At 45.8% G+C, this 21,035-nt stretch overlaps 1 protein-coding gene across 1 annotated transcript in view; it reads left to right on the top strand.

Moving 5' to 3' along the window:
• Window positions 1–21,035, top strand: part of LAMA4 (laminin subunit alpha 4) — a 156,132-nt gene that overhangs the window by 100,864 nt on the left and 34,233 nt on the right. The window contains exons 23-29 of the mRNA XM_066607137.1: window positions 2,064–2,226; window positions 2,523–2,656; window positions 6,465–6,636; window positions 6,719–6,850; window positions 7,171–7,310; window positions 8,356–8,491; window positions 10,866–11,003. Of these exons, the coding sequence (XP_066463234.1) occupies window positions 2,064–2,226; window positions 2,523–2,656; window positions 6,465–6,636; window positions 6,719–6,850; window positions 7,171–7,310; window positions 8,356–8,491; window positions 10,866–11,003 (1,015 nt within the window). The remainder of the gene's footprint in view (window positions 1–2,063; window positions 2,227–2,522; window positions 2,657–6,464; window positions 6,637–6,718; window positions 6,851–7,170; window positions 7,311–8,355; window positions 8,492–10,865; window positions 11,004–21,035) is intronic.

Genomic DNA, 21,035 nt, shown 5'->3' with positions numbered 1-21,035 from the left:
TGCATGAACTGAGAAATTAGTACAACACTGGGCAAGCATGCGATAAATGGTAAAATACATATTTTTCACATGTAAGCCAGTTGCACTCTATATTGGCCTTACCCTCTCACTCAATAATGGTTATCTCTCTCAAAATCAAGAGGATTGTTATAGGTCCAGATGTAAAATGCACTACTGGCACTACTGTCGACCCAGGAGTATGGAGTAGATATTGTCTGAAAGTAGTGTATTTAGAAAGGAATGCCCATGTTAATGTTAAAGCACTCCAGCTTATGTATCCTGAGTCATAGAGCGCCAGAGGAACTGGAATTGCAATAGTGACCTGCCAATAGACACCAACATGAATAGCATGAAAATAAAATAGTCTTCATATGTGTATAGGAACCTTTAACGTGTGCCCACTAGTATCTAGCCATTATCCAGATTGCTTTTACTTGCAATTGAAACTATCTAAGAGCTTGTACAAATGAGTGTTTGGGGTCTCCAGTTTACAAATGCCCCCTCTGCTGAACTGATCCGTCTTCCGATGGAAAAGAATGGCTGGGCTTCTAGGTTTTTACAGAATGAAATAGCGCAGCATACTGTACTATTTTGTCATGTTTTTAAATGGAATTCAGCAATGGAATCTCTGAGGCTAAAATCTACTCAAAGGGTAGTCACAAAAACGTTAAAATTCCCCTATTTCCTTGCTATTGATAGCAATCTATGTTTGCCCAACTGAAAACTGACTATAGATCAAGGCTGTTCAACCTGCATCCTACCATGCCATTCTATATGGCCCCCAACCATCAGGTAATAAACATGCTCATTTGTGTCCTAATGGTTCAGAAAGACATAGCTATCAGAATGCATTTGCATCTTTTTCATGCAGTGCTGTATTCTCTCATCCCAGCACTGATCATAGATATTGGTCCAGGTCTTGAAAGATACATGTTAGTACCGGCCTAGGGGCTGCTCATATCATCTTCATTGTTAGGGAAAAGGTGAATGGAGGCAGGGACATGTAAGTACTGATGATGCACAGTGTGGCAGGCACTATGATGAGGGGGTAACTGTGTCGCAGAAGCCTGAAAAATGGCATAGGAACCTCACATTTTGACTGAAGCGGAATCCCAACTATTTGATGTTTATGGCAATTACTATCACAATGCCAGTAATGTCTCAAATGGAAATAGCCCTATAAGTTTTACTGCAGTCCTTGGGAGTGCAACAACCTGACATTGTGGCTCTCAGAACTGAAAAGTTGTGCATCCCTTTTAGAGACAGGCTATAGCCTATTGCAGGCAGATTGGAAAGCGGCAGGGAAATTGCATTTCCACTCGCCTTTTTGTCACTCTGTGTGACTTGCATGTGATGATGTCACTGTTATGTTATCAGTCACCAGGGCTCTGAGCTCCGCTCCTGATAACATGAGGGTGACATCATCACAGGTCCTTCATCCCTGTGCACAGAATGAGGGATTTTATGTAATCAGTCACCGAGCCTCCACATGGATGCTGTCTGGCTCTGCTGGTTTAGTACCTATGATGATGTCACTATCATGGAATCAGGGGCAGAATTCAGAGCCCCAGTGACTCATCACATGATGGTAACATCATCACAGGTCCTTAGAGGGCCGTCCACCAGACCTCGAAGGTCAAAATAAACAGGGATTTGAATGAATACAATATAAGGGCTTCTACCCACTGGCATTTTTTTTAATGCTGCAATATCGCTACATTTTTTTCCAATGGGACTTTCTAATGTTAAAATCGCAAGTTTGTGCATTTGCTATTTTTGTGAGATGCGATTTTAAGATTAATAGTCCCATTGAAAAAAATGCAGCGATATCACAACATCAAAAAAAACGCTAGTGGGTAAAAGCCCTAAGTTATATTGAATCTTTATATATATATATATATAATCTTTTCCTAATATAGATTGAATATATCTGATACACAGATTTAATTCTTAATATAATATATTAAGACAATAGATACTAAACTCAGTACAAAGAGCTCTATCTGTTAAATTGAAGAAACTATTATTATCCTGTGATCTGATATGTACTAATTCCCTCGTAGATTGGGAAGACATGGCAAAGTACTTTTAACTATACCTAGTGAGAGCAGTACAGCGGAAGAGAAGTTCATTAAGAAGGGTGAGGCTTCTGGAAGTGATTCTTTGCTTGATCTAGAGCCTCAAAACACAGTCTTCTTTGTTGGTGGAGTGCCTGAAGGCTTTAAGGTATGAACTGTGTATATAGTAACGATAAATCATTTGTCTGTTCATTTACACAAAAGCTGCCAGAATAAAATGAATACTATTAAACAGATGTATTGCTTTGGCTTTTCTTGGGAAAAGTATTGTGATTTTTTTATACTTTGATCTAAGAATTCATATGATGCTTAGGATGCCATTATGGTTTTGAAGGGTTATGGCAAACGTTGTCCCTTTTTATTGAATTTATGACAGCTTATTTGTTCTATGGTTCTCATATGTATTTGTAAGTAATTTCCATCTGCTATCTCTTATTTTTTTAGCTCCCAGATAGTCTGAACCTACCCAGCTTTGTGGGTTGTCTGGAGCTCGCATCTGTGAATGATGATGTTGTCAGTTTATACAATTTCCGGAACAAATATAACATAAATACAGTCACTTCACCACCTTGTAGGAGGTAAGACAGAGCTGTTTGGACTAACTTCATTTTAAGGCTTTTCTTCACTTTAAACTTTTATTTTGCATATAGAAATCGCAATGTACAAATATGTATTTGATTTCTAGTTATTTTATCATAGTGAAACAGCCTAATAAATAGTAAACCTCTTAAGGCCTCGGTCAGACAAGTGGGGTTTTTTTTCTTGCATGTGCCGAAATCACATGGCCAGGCAATTTTTTCATGCGCATGAAATTCGCCCATTCACTGGAGCAGCTGCACTTGAAGAAGTGCAGCTACTCCAGAGGAGAAAGTGAAGAAGCCCGCTGGGCCTAGGTATTTTCCCATAGTAGGAAAAGAGAGAGCAGAGCTATGGGGGATTTCCCCAAAGCAGGGAGAGACGGAGTGGGGCTATGGGTTAATCCCATATTGCTCTGCTCTTTCTCCCTGCTATGGGGAAATCCCCCATAGGTCTGCTCTCTCCCTGCAATGGGGAAATCCATAGTCTCGTTCTCTCTCTCCCTGCTATGGGAACCCCGAGGGATATACCCATAGCGCAGACAGAGTGGGTGGGGCTATAGGGTTTCTCACAGATATTTCCCATAGTAAAACATAAAGGGAGCAGGGCTAGAGGGGTGGATCCCTCTAGCCCCGCCCCTCCTCCCAAGCTTTTAGGGGAAGCCCTCGGGGAAAGCCCTGTAATCCCACCCTCCTCTCTTTCCCCGCTATAGGGAAATCCCTTAGGTAGGGAGTCCCTTACTGCCTCCACTGCTGGGTAATTGCCCAGCAGGGTGGCAGGAGGAATACCCTGCAGCTTACAGCAGGGCATTTAAAAGGTGCTACCCAGAAGCACATTTTAAATGTCCCATTATAAATTCCTGTTAGTCCCAGCAGGGATTTACGGAACCCTTGGGGAGTCCCCTCATTCCCGCAGGTACTAACAGGAGTTTAATGTAAAATGTGCTTCTGGGCAGCATCTTTTAAATGCCCTGCTGAAAGCTGTGGGGAATCTATTCCAAGTACCGGAGTTTCCATTAACTCTTGCTTCCATAGGAGTCAATGGAAAGTCCTGCACAGCGCGTACCAAAGATAGCCAATGTTCCCTCTTGCGTGCCATTTTACGCTACTACATTCTCTCATGTAAGTGTTTCTATAGGAACTCATTGGTTCTTTTGGACGAGCTCTTTTTGCAAACCCCAAAACAATGCTCGTCTGACTAAGCCTTAAGTGTGTGGACCTTTTCTTCTTTTTTTTCCTTTTTGGCTTTTCTTACCCAATGTAAGCAACTCTTATTTATCCATCAATGTGAATGTCTGAGGGCTTTTTTTGCGAGACAAGTTGCATTTTTCCATGGTACTATTTAGCTTACCCTATGATGTACTGGAAAACCTAACTCTAAGTGGAGTAAAACACGCAATTCTGCCATCTTGGGGGGTGAAGGCTTGCATAGGCACTGCAGCAAAAATGCCATGATAACTTTATTCTATGGGTCAGTAGGATTACTATGATACCAAATTTATAGTTTGTTGTTTTTTTTTTCTTGCTTAATTGTTCATTTTCTGCCACCATCTTCTAATACCCATAACCTTTTTATTTTTCAGTTGACTTAGTTTTCTAGAGCTGACTTTTTTGTGGGATGTCCTTTAGTTTCTTTTGGTAGCATTTTGCAGCATATTTTTTCTTAGAGACGGGGGGGGGGGGGGGCAAAAAAACCCCCACAATTCTTACGTTGTGTATTTTTTTTTTTTTACAACGTTCACCATATGGGATAAATAATGTGTTACTTTGATAGATCAGACTTTTATGAATGCCATGATACTAAGTATGTTTTTGGATTTTTTTATTTTGAATTTTTGTTACTATGAATATGGGAAAAGGATTTTGTTTTAAACTTTTATTACCTTTTATTTTTTTAATAAAACTTTTTAAACTGACTTCTGTATATACTTTTAAAATTCCCAAGGGACTTGAACTTGTGATGGATTTATTGTTTCTGCAGTATCATGTAATACCATAGTATTACATGATATTGCAATCTACTAGACAGTCTAACACGCCACGCCACAGGCATGGCTTGATAAGCAATCTGCAGTGGCAGCCCTGGGAGCTTTCAGAAGGCCCCTGGCTACCGTGCCAACCGAGCAGCACCCCACGATCTCATTGCAGGGGGCTGTTTGATACCTCTGAACTTCGATCGGAGCATTTAAATGCTGCTGATAGAATTGACGGCAGCATTTAAAGGGTTAACAGCCGTAATTAGCGTGAGCGCTGATCACGGCTGTTGCCGGCAAATGTCATCTGTGAGAAACAGCCTACACCCACATTGTGTGCTGTGGTAATGGCTTCCGATCCACCACCATACAAACCCCAAACCTCTATGACGTAGCTATACTCTTCTAGTTGAAATTTCATTAGGATATGCCACCACATCGTAATTGGTCACGGTCCAACAGCTAGGAGCTGTACAATCCTCAGGATGAAAGTGTCATAGTGCTCGTTAAGGGATTGTACCAAAATCTACTGTTATTCCCTATCCACAGGATAGGGGATAACTTTATGATTGGTCGGTGGTCGACTGCTGGGACCCCCACAAATCCCAAGAATGGGAGTCCCAATAGTTCAGACATGAAGGTAGCCGAGGATGAGCATGTGCACCACTGCTCTATGCATTTCCTTGACAGTGCTGGAAATTGCCAAGTATAAGCATTCATCAATCTTTGGCACTGTCGTTAAAATGAATGGAGCTATGGCCTGCGTGCGCATCCTCTGTTCCATTTATGGAGGTACCATTAAGACCCCTGTACTTGGGATCGGTGAGGGCTCTAGCAGTCAGACGCACACCAATCATAAGGTTATCAGTCACCTATCATGCGGATAGGGGATAACTTTAGCTTTTGATACAACCCCTTTAGGCTCTGTGGATCTTTGCAGGCTTCGCTTAAATTACGCTGTGTTGCGTTGTCTGCACAGCAGGTATCTGGGAATCTTACTGTACAGAAGAGATGATGAGAAGAGATTTATTTTCAGGATACGCAAAGGACCCAGGGGTCAGACCCGCACAGATCATTATGTTATAGAATTACCCCTAAGGAAGTGAATTTTTCATATAAGGCATATTCATTTTTACATTTTGAGCATGCTCAGAGTGCACAACACATGCTTTGACTATTCATCAATGCCAGGAGCACCTTTTGAGCAGGTTCTCTAGCTGTTCATTATTACTTGAGCACACCCATGGAGCATACTCTGGGTTTGCTGACTGTGCTTCAACCAAAAGCAGAGTTGAAAGCAGAGCAACAAGGTGGCGCTCCCAGAGCAAAAACTCTTATACAGGTTATCCTGGATGGACAGTTGTGCAGCATAAAAATGGATGTAGAAACTGCCAGTTATCAGAGTGATGATTATTTATGGTGTGATCTGGCTGGTCTGTACGGAGCAGGCTACAATAGAAGGGGTTGAAGGAGATCCTCTCTCTACAGGCTGTTCATGATTGCATCAGCTGGGCCATGAGCGCTCTGCACCCCAGCAGGTCACATGATTCACTCTATGATGTCACAGATTACTCTGGGAGTAATCCAATAATATGAAAATGAATATGCCTTTAGCAAATCCAGCTGTATCTGATTGGTTGCCGTGAACATCTACTCCACCTTTTGCTATACTAGTTTAAACAGTCTTTATAGTGCACATCTATTACTAACCACACTAGTTTAATTAGTTCTAGGAATAGTTCAGGCTGATGTAGACATCCAGTATCATGTAATCTATAATTTTATATTTGTTATAATATACACTATCTTAATAACAATTCACGTGTTCTTCTTTTTAGAAATAGGTTTGCTTTCACCCAGAGTCGTGCAGCCAGTTACTTCTTTGATGGTTCTGGTTACGCCGTTATACGTAATATTGAAAAGAGAGGACGTTTTACTCAAGTCACTCGTTTTGATATTGAAGTTCGAACATCTGTAGATAATGCTCTTATTTTCTTAATGGTTAATGAAGTAAGTGCATATTTGTTTATTACTATTCAGTATATCACATAAGAGTGTACCTGCATACTAAATGTTGGTTACTATCTTTTAGACCAAGTTCTTTAGTCTGGAAATCCAAGATGGCTACTTGAGGCTGTTGTATGACTTTGGATTCAGTAATGGTCCAGTTCTTCTAGATGACTCAATGAAAAAAGCACAGATCAACGATGCAAGATATCATGAGGTATGACATGTCATAGCTCTACAGCTCTTTAAGTGACTGTCTAGGGTTAGAAACTAAACAAAGGTTTGCTTTTTGACCAGAAATGTCTGTCCATGGTCTATGTCTGGTATTGCTATTCAGCTCTATTCACTTGAAATACTCCGCAATACCAGACATGGCCTATTGACTGGGGGAAAAAAAACTTTCTTGAAGAACTGTGAATATAAGAATTCTGTCAAGTAGATTAGAGCAAAAGTATCATAAAATAGTCTATTTTTTTAAAGAGTGATAAACACAGCCCAGTCATTTGAATAATCTATAGTACCAATCTCATTTTCCAGATTTCTGTAATTTATCACAATTCCAAGAAGATGATCTTGGTGGTTGACAGAAAACATGTGAAGAGTGTTGACAACGATAAAACCTCAATTCCTTTTACGGACATATTTATAGGAGGAGCTCCCTCACACATTCTACAGAGGTACGTTCTCAAAAATGTTAAACCACTGATTATCACAAATCAAACACATCACATGTCGAAGTTACTAACTTTACAGAAATTAAATCTATCTAGATTAATGTTAAAAGGGGTTTCTGTGACTAAAATAGTTTGCCTGTGCTCGAGATGGGTTATAGTTATCAGATCAGTGGGGACCCTCAACTCAAAACCCCAGCTGATCAGCCGCCTGTATAGACCGTGATGCTCAGGTGAGTGCCATGGCCTCTTTTCAGGCCAGTGATGTCACATTTGTTGGGCACATGGTCTGAGAACAGTTCAGTCCCATTCAAGTGAATGGTATTGAGCTGCTATACTTGGCACAGCCACTATACAATGTACGGTGCAGTGCCAGGTATGAATTAAAAAGGCTGTGGTGCTCACCCACAGCAAATGGGATCTTAAGTGATAGACTTCCACCAATCTAATATTGATGACATGTCCTGGGAATGTTATTGTTGTTGTTAGCTGTTTAGTTGTTCACAACTCTTGTTGACCCTAAGAGCTCCCTCCCTGTTTTTTGGTTTTGCACTGCTTCTTTCAGTTGTGTGATATCCATGCCAGTATTATCTCTGACAGTATCAGCTATCGTGTCCTTTGGCGGTCGGGTCTTCTTTTGCCACTGATCTGTCCAAGCAATATAGATTTTTCTAACTACTCTGCTTGCATGACAGTGCCAAAATATGTAGTTAGATCATCAATATCTTTGTCTTGCAAAACCCCTTTAAATCTTAATGTAGAAAAAAAGAAAATACGGTACCCTGGAAACTCGTTAAATGCATAACTACACAACACATTTATATGCATTTGCCCAGATGTACAGTATGTATAATTATAATTTGTGTTAGTTGTAAAGTTTAGTCATTTTAGTATTACTAAAATGAATTCAGTGGTAGACAAGATGCATAATACGGCAGAGTTTACAGATACTTGAATTATTCAATTTATATGAATACTCACTGATAATACTGCATATAAAATGTAATATATAGTGTGTTCCAGTTTAAATTTATGTTTCTATATTCTATAGTATGCGGACACACCTGGCTGCAGACATAGCCTTCCGAGGATGCATGAAAGGTTTCCAATTCCAGAAGAAAGATTTCAATCTGTTAGAAGAACAAGACACTATTGGTATCAGCTATGGATGTCCTGAAGAGTCATTAGTAAGTTACAAGATACAGTTTTATAGTATTATATGTGTTAGGAGAATTTATGTGTTTACCAGGAAGAAGACAATCTCAGATCTCGTGTAGAAGTCTAGGGCCCCAAGGAGAAATACAAATCACACAAGCCTGTTGCAGTATCCAATGATTTCTAATTTATTCAAAGGTGTATGTGGTTTATATACCTTAAATGACATCACAGAAAAAGTACATACCTCCAAGATTAGTAAGAATACATGATAGGCTACTACTAAAATGTTTAACATAAGTTACACCTTTTAACATACAATGAAACCGTTATGAATTCAGTGAGAAGGTATGCAGGGGAAGGGGGGGTCTGGGAGACTCTTATCTTCTGTCTGTCTTATCCCATACCATTCACTGGTATATAGAAAATGTTTCATTTAACCCCTTCACTACTTATACTAGCAGGATGCTATGTTTCTAGTCTACGATCTAATAACAAAACAATAAACTGATACATTGATGTACAATTTTCTTAACAATATGCTATATAGCAAAATATTGTTTTTTTTCGCCCAAATGGTTCATAATTTATTATATGTTTACATTATTATTATTCTTATTAAGCAATGATTTTTTCATTAGAGCTTTTATGCAATGCCATTATCTTCCAAAGTGCTATGCCATGTGATACGATATAAAACAGGTTAAAAGAACCCTGATAAAACAAACTTGTAATCGAAAGAAATTGAGACTAGAGACAGGATGCAGGCGGGTTTGTGGTTTATATAGCATGAATTCATGAATGGGTGAATGCTGTCTTTGATTGGCTGAGCGCAGGGACCAATCAGAGGCAGCTCTCAGCTGTCATTCAATAGCTGAGAGCTGCCTCTGATTAGTCACAGTGATCAGCCAATGAGAGGCAGCCCTTTCATTTTAAATCCCCGCCTACTGAAAAATCCTCAAAGTAGTGCAGGAGAAGATCTGGCTGGATGCAGCTGAGCCCCGGCAGCTGCAGAGAGGTGACTATACATTTTTTTAACACATTTTTGGATTGATTTTCAGGGAAGGGCTTATTTTTTAAGCCCTTCCTCGAAAAATCACTGCAGCGCTTGCCAGCAGCCCATTGGTTTTAATGGAGCCGGCTGTATTGCCAGCTCTATTAAATTCAATGGGAGAACATTGCTCTCCTCTGCCACAGCTGTGGCAGAGGATCGCGATCTTCACTATATGTTCTCAATGAGGTCGGTGCTGCTGCCACTGGCCCCACTGAGCGCAAGGTGAATCCCCTGGATGCCACAGCATCCAGGGGTTTCACATACACAGGACACCGGTTTGATGCAGAGCAGTTACATGCATTCTGCGAATTGTTGTGTTCTATATTTTTCACCGCATGCGTTTGTGCGCATGTAAAATTCTCACATGTGCCCATTCCCATTGAAAAGCATTGGTTCTATTTAGATGCGGTCAGCAAACGCAACTGACAGACGTGCGTACAAATGCCCGTGTGACTGAGCCCTTTAGGGGATATTACCTATTGGTACTTTTTGCCTTTGGGAATTAGAATTGTGCCCCAACATTGTCTGATATCCTTATAAAATAGAAAAACAGGGGCATGAGGGCAGGCATCCTCGGATGGCAAGACAGCACCCCAAATCTGGGACAGTCCCTTCAAATCCAGTACATCTGGGATCCCTGGTGTGAGGGAGACAGCATACAATAGCCAGTGAAGTGACTAGTAAAGAGAGAATGGAAGAGTGACAAGGAGCAGTTAAGCAAACAGTTTAAGGACTAGTGATGAGTGAGTATACTCGCTAAGGGCAAGTGCTCGAGCGAGCATTGCCCTTAGCGCGTACCTGCCTGCTCGAGACAGAAGGTTCGGGTGCCGGCTGCAGGCAGGTAGCTGCGGGGGAGAGCGGGGAGGAACGGAGGGGAGATCTCTCTCTCCCTCTCTCCCCCCTGCTGCCTGCCGCTACTCACCGCTCCCCCGCGCCGACACCCGAACCTTCTGTCTCAAGCGGGCAGGTACGCGCTAAGGGCAATGCTCGCTCGAGCAATTGCCCTTAGCGAGTATACTCGCCCATCTCTATTAAGGACTCTTCCTTCCACAAGAAGTTATGAGTTATCACTCAGATGTTCTATCACTTCCTGAATGATGGAGATCAAACTATCAGATATTCACTAATTCTCAAAATGAAGAAGATTAACTAGCACTGCAGCTCTTCTCAGTTTTCCCCTATATGGCACCACTACCATCTATCTGCTGGAATTATATATTTTTAATTAGTTTTTTTTTTTAAGTCAGTGTAATTTATTCTATTTAAGGGGCAATTAAAATATGTTAAGCAAAGGGGATCTATACACATTTTAATAAATACCTGTAAATCAATATTTCTGTATTTAATCCTAGATGTCCCGCAGTGCTTATTTTAATGGGCAAAGCTATGTTGCATCAAGTCAAAAACTAGCACCATTTGATGCTTTTGAAGGAGGTTTTAGCTTTAAAACACTTCAGCCAAGTGGACTGTTGCTTTATCATTCTGATGGGGTGAGTAGAAATCTATTGTATTGATAGTAAGCATGTTTCTGTATACAGTGATAGGGATTCTTGAGCTCAAATATATGTTCTGTAACATTGTTGTCAATACGGAATGTTCTATAATTCAGTGCATCTCTGCTGTATTTTTATAATACTTTTTGGGATAAAGTCAGGGGGGCTGGCTGCATATCTCTGCAGTAGCAGATCTATCTCTAATCTCAATGTGTCAAGCGGGCAGTCCCCACAGATCACAGTGATATCAGGTTTGATTGACAGTCCACCCGCTGATAGTGAGGGGTGAGGACCAGAGGCGTAACGTGAAGCTTCTGGGCCCCAATGCAAAATCTGTATGAGTGCCCCACAAACAATTGTTAATTCATAGTACTGGGCTCCCTATATGAAGAAGAGGGGCCTTATGTGCTCCCTAATGCTCCTGCGCCCTGGTGCAGCTGCATCCTCTGCATCCCCTATAGTTACGCCCCTATTGAGGACCATCCACTTGACACGCTGACCTAAAAAGGGACCATCAGGGTGAACAGAGGTGAGTATAAAAAAATGGAGATAGAGTCAGCAGGGCCACAGCTGTAGAGCTATTCAGCCAGCCATGCTGATTTTATCCCATGCCAGGTCCTCTTTAAACAATCTAAAGTTTACTAATAGAGAAGTGAACTTGCACAAAATCAATAACACCACTGCATATACAACGCAATACTTAAAACTTGATATAGTGATGATATAGGGAGGGAAGATTATATAGTAAAAAGTCTGTAAAATGAATAAAGCATCTGAGCAAAACAAGAGGGTGGCTCAATATTACTGGCACATAATCAACAGTAACTTTATACAGACAAAAATGACAGATAACTAGAGATGAGCGAACGTGTTCTTCCGAGCTTGATATTCTTGCGAATATTAGGGTGTTCGGGATGTTCGTTATTCGTAACGAACACCATGCGGTGTTCTGGTTACTTTCACTTCCTTCCCTGAGACGTTAGCGCGCTTTTCTGGCCAATTGAAAGACAGGGAAGGCATTACAACTTCCCCCTGTGACATTCAAGCCCTATACCACCCCCCTGCTGTGAGTGGCTGGGAAGATCAGGTGTCACCCGAACATAAAAGTCGGCCCCTCCCGCGGTTCGCCTCAGATGCCGTGTGAGTTAGATGAGGGACAGTGCTGTTTGTACCGGAGCTGCTGTAGGGAAAGAATTGGTAGTTAGTGTAGGCTTCAAGACCCCCCAAAGGTCCTTATTAGGGCCACTGATAGCTGTGTGTTGGCTGCTGTTAGCAGTGGCAATTTTTTTTTTCTCAAAATCGGCTCTGCAGAGCGTTGCACCTGGCATTAGGGACAGAGTGCTGCATAGGCAGGGAGAGTGTTAGGAGTGAGTGTAGCCTTCAAGAACCTCAACGGTCCTTTCTAGGGCCATATTTAACCGTGTGCAGTACTGTCCAGGCTGCTGTTAGCTGTGCTGCATTTTTTTTGCTTCTCAAAATCGCCTCTGCAGAGCATTGCACCCTCCATTGATACTGCAGGGAAAGAATTGTATAGGCAGGGCCACAACATAGTTATTATTCATTGAATATACGCAGTGCTGCCTTTTGCTTGTAAAACAAGTGAAAATAATTCTATTTGTCCTGCCTCTGTCCGTCCTAAGGGCGGTGGACACGTGTCGGCTGCGTGTGCAACCTGTAAAAATCAGACGCACCCAGCTACGTTTTACTCCTGGCTTCGCCATTTGCTTTCCTTAATTGGGAAAAAAAATACCTGCTCTGCCACAGTTAATAACTCTGCTACCCTCACGTTCTGTGACACATTAGCAGGAAAACAGCACAGTTATTAAACTTCTCATGTTCATAGAATGTACGCAGTGTTGCCTTTTGGTGCAAAAAAACGGAAAATAATTCTATTTGTCCTGCCTCTGTCCGTCCTAAGGGCGGTGGACACGTGTCGGCTGCGTGTGCAACCTGTAAAAATCAGACGCACCCAGCTACGTTTTACTCCTGGCTTCGCCATTTGCTTTCCTTAATTGGGAAAAAAAATACCTGCTCTGCCACAGTTAATAACTCTGCTACCCTCACGTTCTGTGACACATTAGCAGGAAAACAGCACAGTTATTAAACTTCTCATGTTCATAGAATATACGCAGTGCTGCCTTTTGGTGCAAAAAAACGGAAAATAATTCTATTTGTCCTGCCTCTGTCCGTCCTAAGGGCGGTGGACACGTGTCGGCTGCGTGTGCAACCTGTAAAAATCAGACGCACCCAGCTACGTTTTACTCCTGGCTTCGCCATTTGCTTTCCTTAATTGGGAAAAAAAATACCTGCTCTGCCACAGTTAATAACTCTGCTACCCTCACGTTCTGTGACACATTAGCAGGAAAACAGCACAGTTATTAAACTTCTCATGTTCATAGAATATACGCAGTGCTGCCTTTTGGTGCAAAAAAACGGAAAATAATTCTATTTGTCCTGCCTCTGTCGGTCCTAAGGGCGGTGGACACGTGTCGGCTGCGTGTGCAACCTGTAAAAATCAGACGCTCCCAGCTACGTTTTACTCCTGGCTTCGCCATTTGCTTTCCTTAATTGGGAAAAAAAATACCTGCTCTGCCACAGTTAATAACTCTGCTACCCTCACGTTCTGTGACACATTAGCAGGAAAACAGCACAGTTATTAAACTTAGATTATACATTCACTAGAGGCAGTGGGGCCTTTCGTTTTCAAAAAAGGGAAAAAATTATATTTGGCCTGCAGTCTTGCGCCAATTTATTAGCTGCCTGTGAAATCAAATCACTGGTAATACAGCATGCTGAGGGGTAGGGGTAGGCCTAGAGGACGTGGACGCGGCCGAGGACGCGGAGGGCCAAGTCAGGGTGTGGGCACAGGCCGAGCTCCTGATCCAGGTGTGTCGCAGCCGACTGCTGCGCGATTAGGAGAGAGGCACGTTTCTGGTGTCCCCACATTCATCGCCCAATTAATGGGTCCACGCGGGAGACGGTTATTAGAAAATGAGCAGTGTGAGCAGGTCCTGTCCTGGATGGCAGAAAGTGCTTCGAGCAACCTATCGTCTACCCGCAGTTCTGCGCCGTCCACTGCTGCAAATCCGAATCCTCTGTCTGCTGCTCCTCCTTCCTCCCAGCCTCCTCACTCCACTACAATGACACCTGCTCAGGAGCGGGAACACTCCCAGGAACTGTTCTCGGGCCCCTGCTTAGATTGGGCAGCAGCGGTTCCTCTCCCACCAGAGGAGTTTATCGTCACTGATGCCCAACCATTCGAAAGTTCCCGGGGTCCGGGGGAAGAGGCTGGGGACTTCCGCCAACTGTCTCAACAACTTTCTGTGGGTGAGGAGGACGATGACGATCAGACACAGTTGTCTTGCAGTGAGGTAGTAGTAAGGGCAGTAAGTCCGAGGGAGCAGCGCACAGAGGATTCGGAGGAAGAGCAGCAGGACGATGAGGTGACTGACCCCACCTGGTGTGCAACGCTTGCTCAGGAGGACAGGTCTTCAGAGGGGGAGTCAAGGGCATCAGCAGGGCAGGTTTCAAGAGGCAGTGCGGTGGCCAGGGGTAGAGGCAGGGCCAGACCGAATAATCCACCAAGTGTTTCCCAAAGCGCCCCCTCGCGCCATGCCACCCTGCAGAGGCCGAGGTGCTCTAAGGTCTGGCAGTTTTTCACAGAGACGCCTGACGACCGACGAACAGTGGTGTGCAACCTTTGTCGCGCAAAGCTCAGCCGGGGAGCCAACACCAACAGCCTCACCACCACCACCATGCGCAGACATATGATGGCCAAGCACCCCGCAAGGTGGGACGAAGGCCGTTCAGCGCCTCCGGTTTGCACCCCTGCCTCTTCCCCTGTGCCCCAACCTGCCACTGAGATGCAACCCCCCTCTCAGGACACAGGCACTACCGTCTCCTGGCCTGCACCCACACCCTCACCTCCGCTGTCCTCGGCCCCATCCAGCAGTGTAGTTCAGCGCACCGTCCAGCCGTCGCTTGCGCAACTGTTGGAGCGCAAGCGCAAGTACGCCGCCACGCACCCGCACGCTCAAACGTTAACCGTCCGCATAGCAAAATTCATCAGCCTTGAGATGCTGCCGTATAGGGTTGTGGAAACGGAGTCCTTCAAAAGTATCATGGAGGGGGCGGCCCCGCGCTACTCAGTTCCCAGTCGCCACTACTTTTCCCGATGTGCCGTCCCAGCCCTGCACGACCACGTCTCCCGCAACATTGTACGCGCCCTCACCAACGCGGTTACTGCCACGGTCCACTTAACTACGGACACGTGGACAAGCACAGGCGGGCAGGGCCACTACATCTCCCTGACGGCACATTGGGTGAATTTAGTGGAGGCTGGGACAGAGTCAGAGCCTGGGACCGCTCATGTCCTACCCACCCTCAGAATTGCGGGCCCCAGCTCGGTGGTGGTATCTGCGGAGGTGTATGCTTCCTCCACTAAAGCACCCTCCTCCTCCTCCTCCTCCTCTGTCTCGCAATCAAGATGTGTTAGCAGCAGCATGTCGCCAGCAGTCGGTGTCGCGCGGTGTGGCAGCACAGCGGTGGGCAAGCGTCAGCAGGCCGTGCTGAAACTACTCAGCTTAGGCGATAAGAGGCACACGGCCCACGAACTGCTGCAGGGTCTGACACAGCAGACCGACCGCTGGCTTGCGCCGCTGAGCCTCCAACCGGGCATGGTCGTGTGTGACAACGGCCGTAACCTGGTGGCGGCTCTGCAGCTCGGCAGCCTCACGCACGTGCCATGCCTGGCCCACGTCTTTAATTTGGTGGTTCAGCGCTTTCTGAAAAGCTACCCACGCTTGTCAGACCTGCTCGTAAAGGCGCGCCGGCTCTGCGCACATTTTCGCAAGTCCCACACGGACGCTGCCACCCTGCGCACCCTGCAACATCACTTTAAGCTGCCAGTGCACCGACTGCTGTGCGACGTGCCCACACGGTGGAACTCTACGCTCCACATGTTGGCCAGGCTCTATGAACAACGTAGAGCTATAGTCGAATACCAACTCCAACATGGGCAGCGCAGTGGGAGTCAGCCTCCTCAATTCCTTTCAGAAGAGTGGGCCTGGTTGGCAGACATCTGCCATGTCCTTGGTAATTTTGAGGAGTCTACCCAGGTGGTGAGCGGCGATGCTACAATCATTTTCGTCACCATTCCTCTGCTATGCATCTTGAGAAATTCCCTGCAAACCATAAAGGCAGCTGCTTTGCGCTCGGAAACGGGGGCGGGGGAAGACAGTATGCCGCTGGATAGTCAGGGCACCCTCCTGTCTATTTCTCAGCGCGTACAGGAGGAGGAGGAGGAGCATGAGGAGGATGAGGATGAGGGGGAAGAGACAGCTTGGGCCGCTGCTGACGGTACACCGGCTGATTGCCTGTCATCCTTTCAGCGTGTATGGCCTGAGGAGGAGGAGGAGGAGGAGGAGGATCCTGAAAGTGATCTTCCTAGTGAAGACAGCCATGTGTTGCGTACAGGTACCCTGGCACACATGGCTGACTTCATGTTAGGATGCCTTTCTCGTGACCCTCGCGTTGCACGCATTCTGGCCACGACGGATTACTGGGTGTACACACTGCTCGATCCACGGTATAAGGAGAACCTGCCCACTCTGATTCCCGAAGAGGAAAGGGGTTCGAGAGTGTTGCTATACCACAGGACCCTTGCGGACAAGCTGATGGTAAAATTCCCAGCCGACAGCGCTAGTGGCAGAAGGCGCAGTACCGAGGGCAAGGTAGCAGGGGATGTGCGTAGATGGAGCAGCATGTACATCCCAGGCAGTGCAACAGTCTTTAAGGGCCTGGCCAGCTTTATGGCTCCCCACCAAGACTGTGTCACCGCTCCCCAGTCACGGCTGAGTCGGCGGGAGCACTGTAAAAGGATGGTGAGGGAGTACGTAGCGGATCGCACGACCATCCTTGGTGACGCCTCTGCCCCCTACAACTACTGGGTGTCGAAGCTGGACACGTGGCCTGAACTAGCGCTGTATGCCCTGGAGGTGCTTGCTTGTCCTGCGGCTAGCGTCTTGTCGGAGAGGGTGTTTAGTGCGGCTGGGGGAATCATCACAGATAAGCGTAGCCGCTTGTCAATCGACAGTGCCGACAGGCTAACACTCATCAAGATGAACAAAGGCTGGATTTCGCCAGACTTCTGTTCACCACCAGCGGACAGCAGCGATACGTAAGCAATACGTAGGCTGCACCCGCGGATGGAAGCTACGTTCTCTCTCACCATCCAAAACGGGGACATTTCTGCTTCATCAATCTGTGTCTAATATTCCTCCTCCTCCTCCTGCTCCTCCTCCTGAAACCTCACGTAATCACGCTGAACGGGCAATTTTTCTTAGGGCCACAAGGCTCACTCAAATAATTTTTCTGAACAATTTTTATAAGTTTCAATGCGCTTAAAAGCGTTGGAACTTTAACTTGAACCAATTTTTCGTTACACTGGGCTGCCTCCAGGCCTAGTTACCACTTAAGCCACATTAACCAAAGCGATTAATGGGTTTCACCTGCCCTCTTGGCTGGCCATGGCCAATTTTTGGGATGTACATTAGTACTGTTGATACAGCAATTTTTGTGGGCCCTCGCCTACAGTGTAATCAAATTAATTTTTAGCCCACCTGCATTACAGCTGACGTTACCTCAGCTGTGTTGGGCAATGCAATGGGATATTTTTATGTACCGCCGGTGGGTTCCAGGGAGCCACCCATGCTGTAGGTGCACACGGAGTTTTTAATACATCTGTACACTTCTAAAGAACCCCAGTCTGACTGGGGCATGCAGTGTGGGCCGAAGCCCACCTGTATTACGCACGACATTACTACCTCAGCTGTGTTGGGCAATGCAATGGGATATTTCTATGTACCGCCGGTGGCTTCCTGGCACCTACCCAGGCAGTGGGTCCACAGGGAGTTTAACCTACATGTGTCCACTTGTAAAGAACCCCGGTCAGACTGGGGCATGCAGTGTGGGCCGAAGCCCACCTGTATTACGCACGACATTACTACCTCAGCTGTGTTGGGCAATGCAATGGGATATTTCTATGTACCGCCGGTGGCTTCCTGGCACCCACCCATGCTGTGGGTCGACAGGGACGTCACAATAGGGAGTTGTACCTGCCTGTGTCTATGAATTAAAAAGCCCGGTCTAACTGGGGCATGCAGACACCTTGACAGAATGAATAGTGTGTGGCACATAGGTTCCCCATTGCTATGCCTACGTGTGCAGCTCCTGATGGCGGTGGCACAGGATTCTATTTCTCATTGCTTCTGTACAGCATTGTGGGCTATCGCCCCGCCCCTTTTAAAGAGGGCCGCTGCCTAGCCATGCCAACCCTCTGCAGTGTGTGCCTGCGGTTCCTCCTCATGGCAGACGCACTTCTAAATAGACATGAGTGTGGCGTGGCATGAGGGCAGCTGAAGGCTGCGCAGGGACACTTTGGTGTGCGCTGTGGGGGGGAGGGGGGGGGCGGTTGGTCAGCATGTAACCCAGGAGAAGTGGCAGCGGAGTGTCATGCAGGCAGTGATTGTGCTTTGTTGTAGCTAGTGTGGTGCTTAGCAAAGGTATGCCATGCTAATGAGGGCTTTTCAGAAGTAAAAGTTGTTGGGAGGGGGGGGGGGCCCACTCTTGCCGGTATTGTGGCTTAATAGTGGGACCTGTGAACTTGAGATGCAGCCCAACATGTAGCCCCTCGCCTGCCCTATCCGTTTCTGTGTCATTCCCATCACTTTCTTGAATTGCCCAGATTTTCACACATGAAAACCTTAGCGAGCATCGGCGAAATACAAAAATGCTCTGGTCGCCCATTGACTTCAATGGGGTTCATTGTTCGAAACGAACCCTCGAACATCGCGGGAAGTTCGTTCCGAATAACGAACACCCGAACATTTTGGTGTTCGCTCATCTCTACAGATAACGAAATATATGCATTTGGCATATAAAACATTAAATGTAATACATCTCTAAAAACACATATAGTGACAATAACCATGCTGACGTCACAGAATAGTAAAAGACCTATGGACTATACAATCAGAAAACTGTGATTAGAGAGAGGTAATGCAAAGATGATACATTATAAGGAACTTGTCTGGGTGGTGTCTGTGTTGATATAACCATTATTTATGTGAAAGGATAGAATTTACTAAGGTAAGCAAATAAGATATTGCTACATTGTTCATGTGATCGCTACAGCCAGTCAACAGTCTTGCCAGTTATGTGCCACGCACGCAAGCATCACCACCGAGGCCATTGATTGACTGCAGCAGTCATTTGAACATATGAAATAATTCCATTATATACTGCACAAATACATAAATACTAGAGATGAGCGAGCACCAAAATGCTCGGGTGCTCGTTACTCGAGTCGAACTTCCCACGATGCTCGACGGTTCGTTTCGAGTAACGAACCCCATTGAAGTCAATGGGCGACTCGAGCATTTTTGTATATCGCCGATGCTCCGCTAAGGTTTTCATTTGTGAAAATATGGGAAATTCAAGAAAGTGATGGGAACGACACAGAAACGGATAGGGCAGGCGAGGGGCTACATGTTGGGCTGAATATCAAGTTCCCAGGTCCCACTATTAAGCCACAATAGCTGCAAGAGTGCCCCCCCCCAACAATTTTTACTTCTGAAAAACCCTCATTAGCAAGGCATACCTTAGCTAAGCACCACACTACCTCCAACAAAGCACAATCACTGCCTGCATGACACTCCGCTGCCACTTCTCCTGGGTTACATGCTGCCCAACCCCCCTGCACGACCCAGTGTCCACAGCGCACACCAAAGTGTCCCTGCGCAGCCTTCAGCTGCCCTCATGCCACACGCTGGCCTCATAGCCACACCACCCTCATGTCTATTTATAAGTGCGTCTGCCATGAGGAGGAACCGGAGGCACACACTGCAGAGGGTTGGCAGGGCCAGGCAGCGACCTTTTTTAAAAGGGGCGGGGCGATAGACCACAATGCTGTACAGAAGCAATGAGAACTCCAATCCTGTGCCATCTCCATCAGGAGCTGCAAACGTGGGCATAGCAATGGGGAATCCATGTGCCACACAGTATTCATTCTGTTAAGGTGTCGCATAGCTCAATCCACACTGCAAGGGGAAAGCCGTCAGCGCTCTGCCCCCTACCCAAGTCAGTCAGTGCCTTTGTGCCAGACAGGTCAAACACTGCAATGGGAACTAAGTTTGCACCAACAGCATAGGGGGGTTCTAGGAAACCCAAGACATGAACAAAAAATCGATCTGAGCGGCCAAACATGGCAGACTTACACCGCGCCCACGGCATAGGCCTCGGCCCACAGATTCAGCAATCCTAGGCAGGAAGCGGGCTTTCACTGCACCCAGGACATAGGCCTGTGCACAAACCCTCAGCAATCGGGGGCCTACAGCGGACTCCAATGCTAGCGTAGTTGTGCACGTCTCATTAGCGCTGTATTGCTCCTGTAGTTTGTCCCAATGCAGTGCCCCGGATAGTAGAGCTAACGTCAGATTAAATACAGGTGGGCTTCGGCCCACACTGCATGCCCCAGTCAGACTGGGGTTCTTTATAAGTAGACACAGGCAGGTACAACTCCGTGTGGACCGACAGCATGGGTGGGTCTCAGGAAGCCACTGGCATTACATAAATAAATCCCATTGCATTGCCCAGCACAGCTCAGGTAATGTCAGATTAAATGCAGGTGGGCTTCGGCCCACACTGCATGCCCCAGTCTGACCGGGGTTTTTAATACATAGACACAGGCAGGTACAAATCCCTAATGTGAAGTCCGTGTGGACCCAAAGCATGGGTGGCTCCCTGGAACCCACCTGTGGTACATAAACAAATCCCATTGCAGTGCCCTGGACAGCAGAGCTAACATCAGATTAAATACAGGTGGGTTTCGGCCCACACTGCATGCCCCAGTCAGACTGGGGTTCTTTATAAGTAGACACAGGCAGGTACAACTACGTGTGGACTGACAGCATGGGTGGGTCCCAGGAAGCCACCGGCGTTACATAAATAAATCCCATTGCATTGCCCAGC

This window comes from Eleutherodactylus coqui, chromosome 1 (genome assembly GCF_035609145.1).
Source record: "Eleutherodactylus coqui strain aEleCoq1 chromosome 1, aEleCoq1.hap1, whole genome shotgun sequence".
Lineage (NCBI taxonomy): Eukaryota > Metazoa > Chordata > Amphibia > Anura > Eleutherodactylidae > Eleutherodactylus > Eleutherodactylus coqui.
Note: the sequence above shows the minus strand (reverse complement) of the source record. Positions and strands in the feature narration are given on the sequence as shown.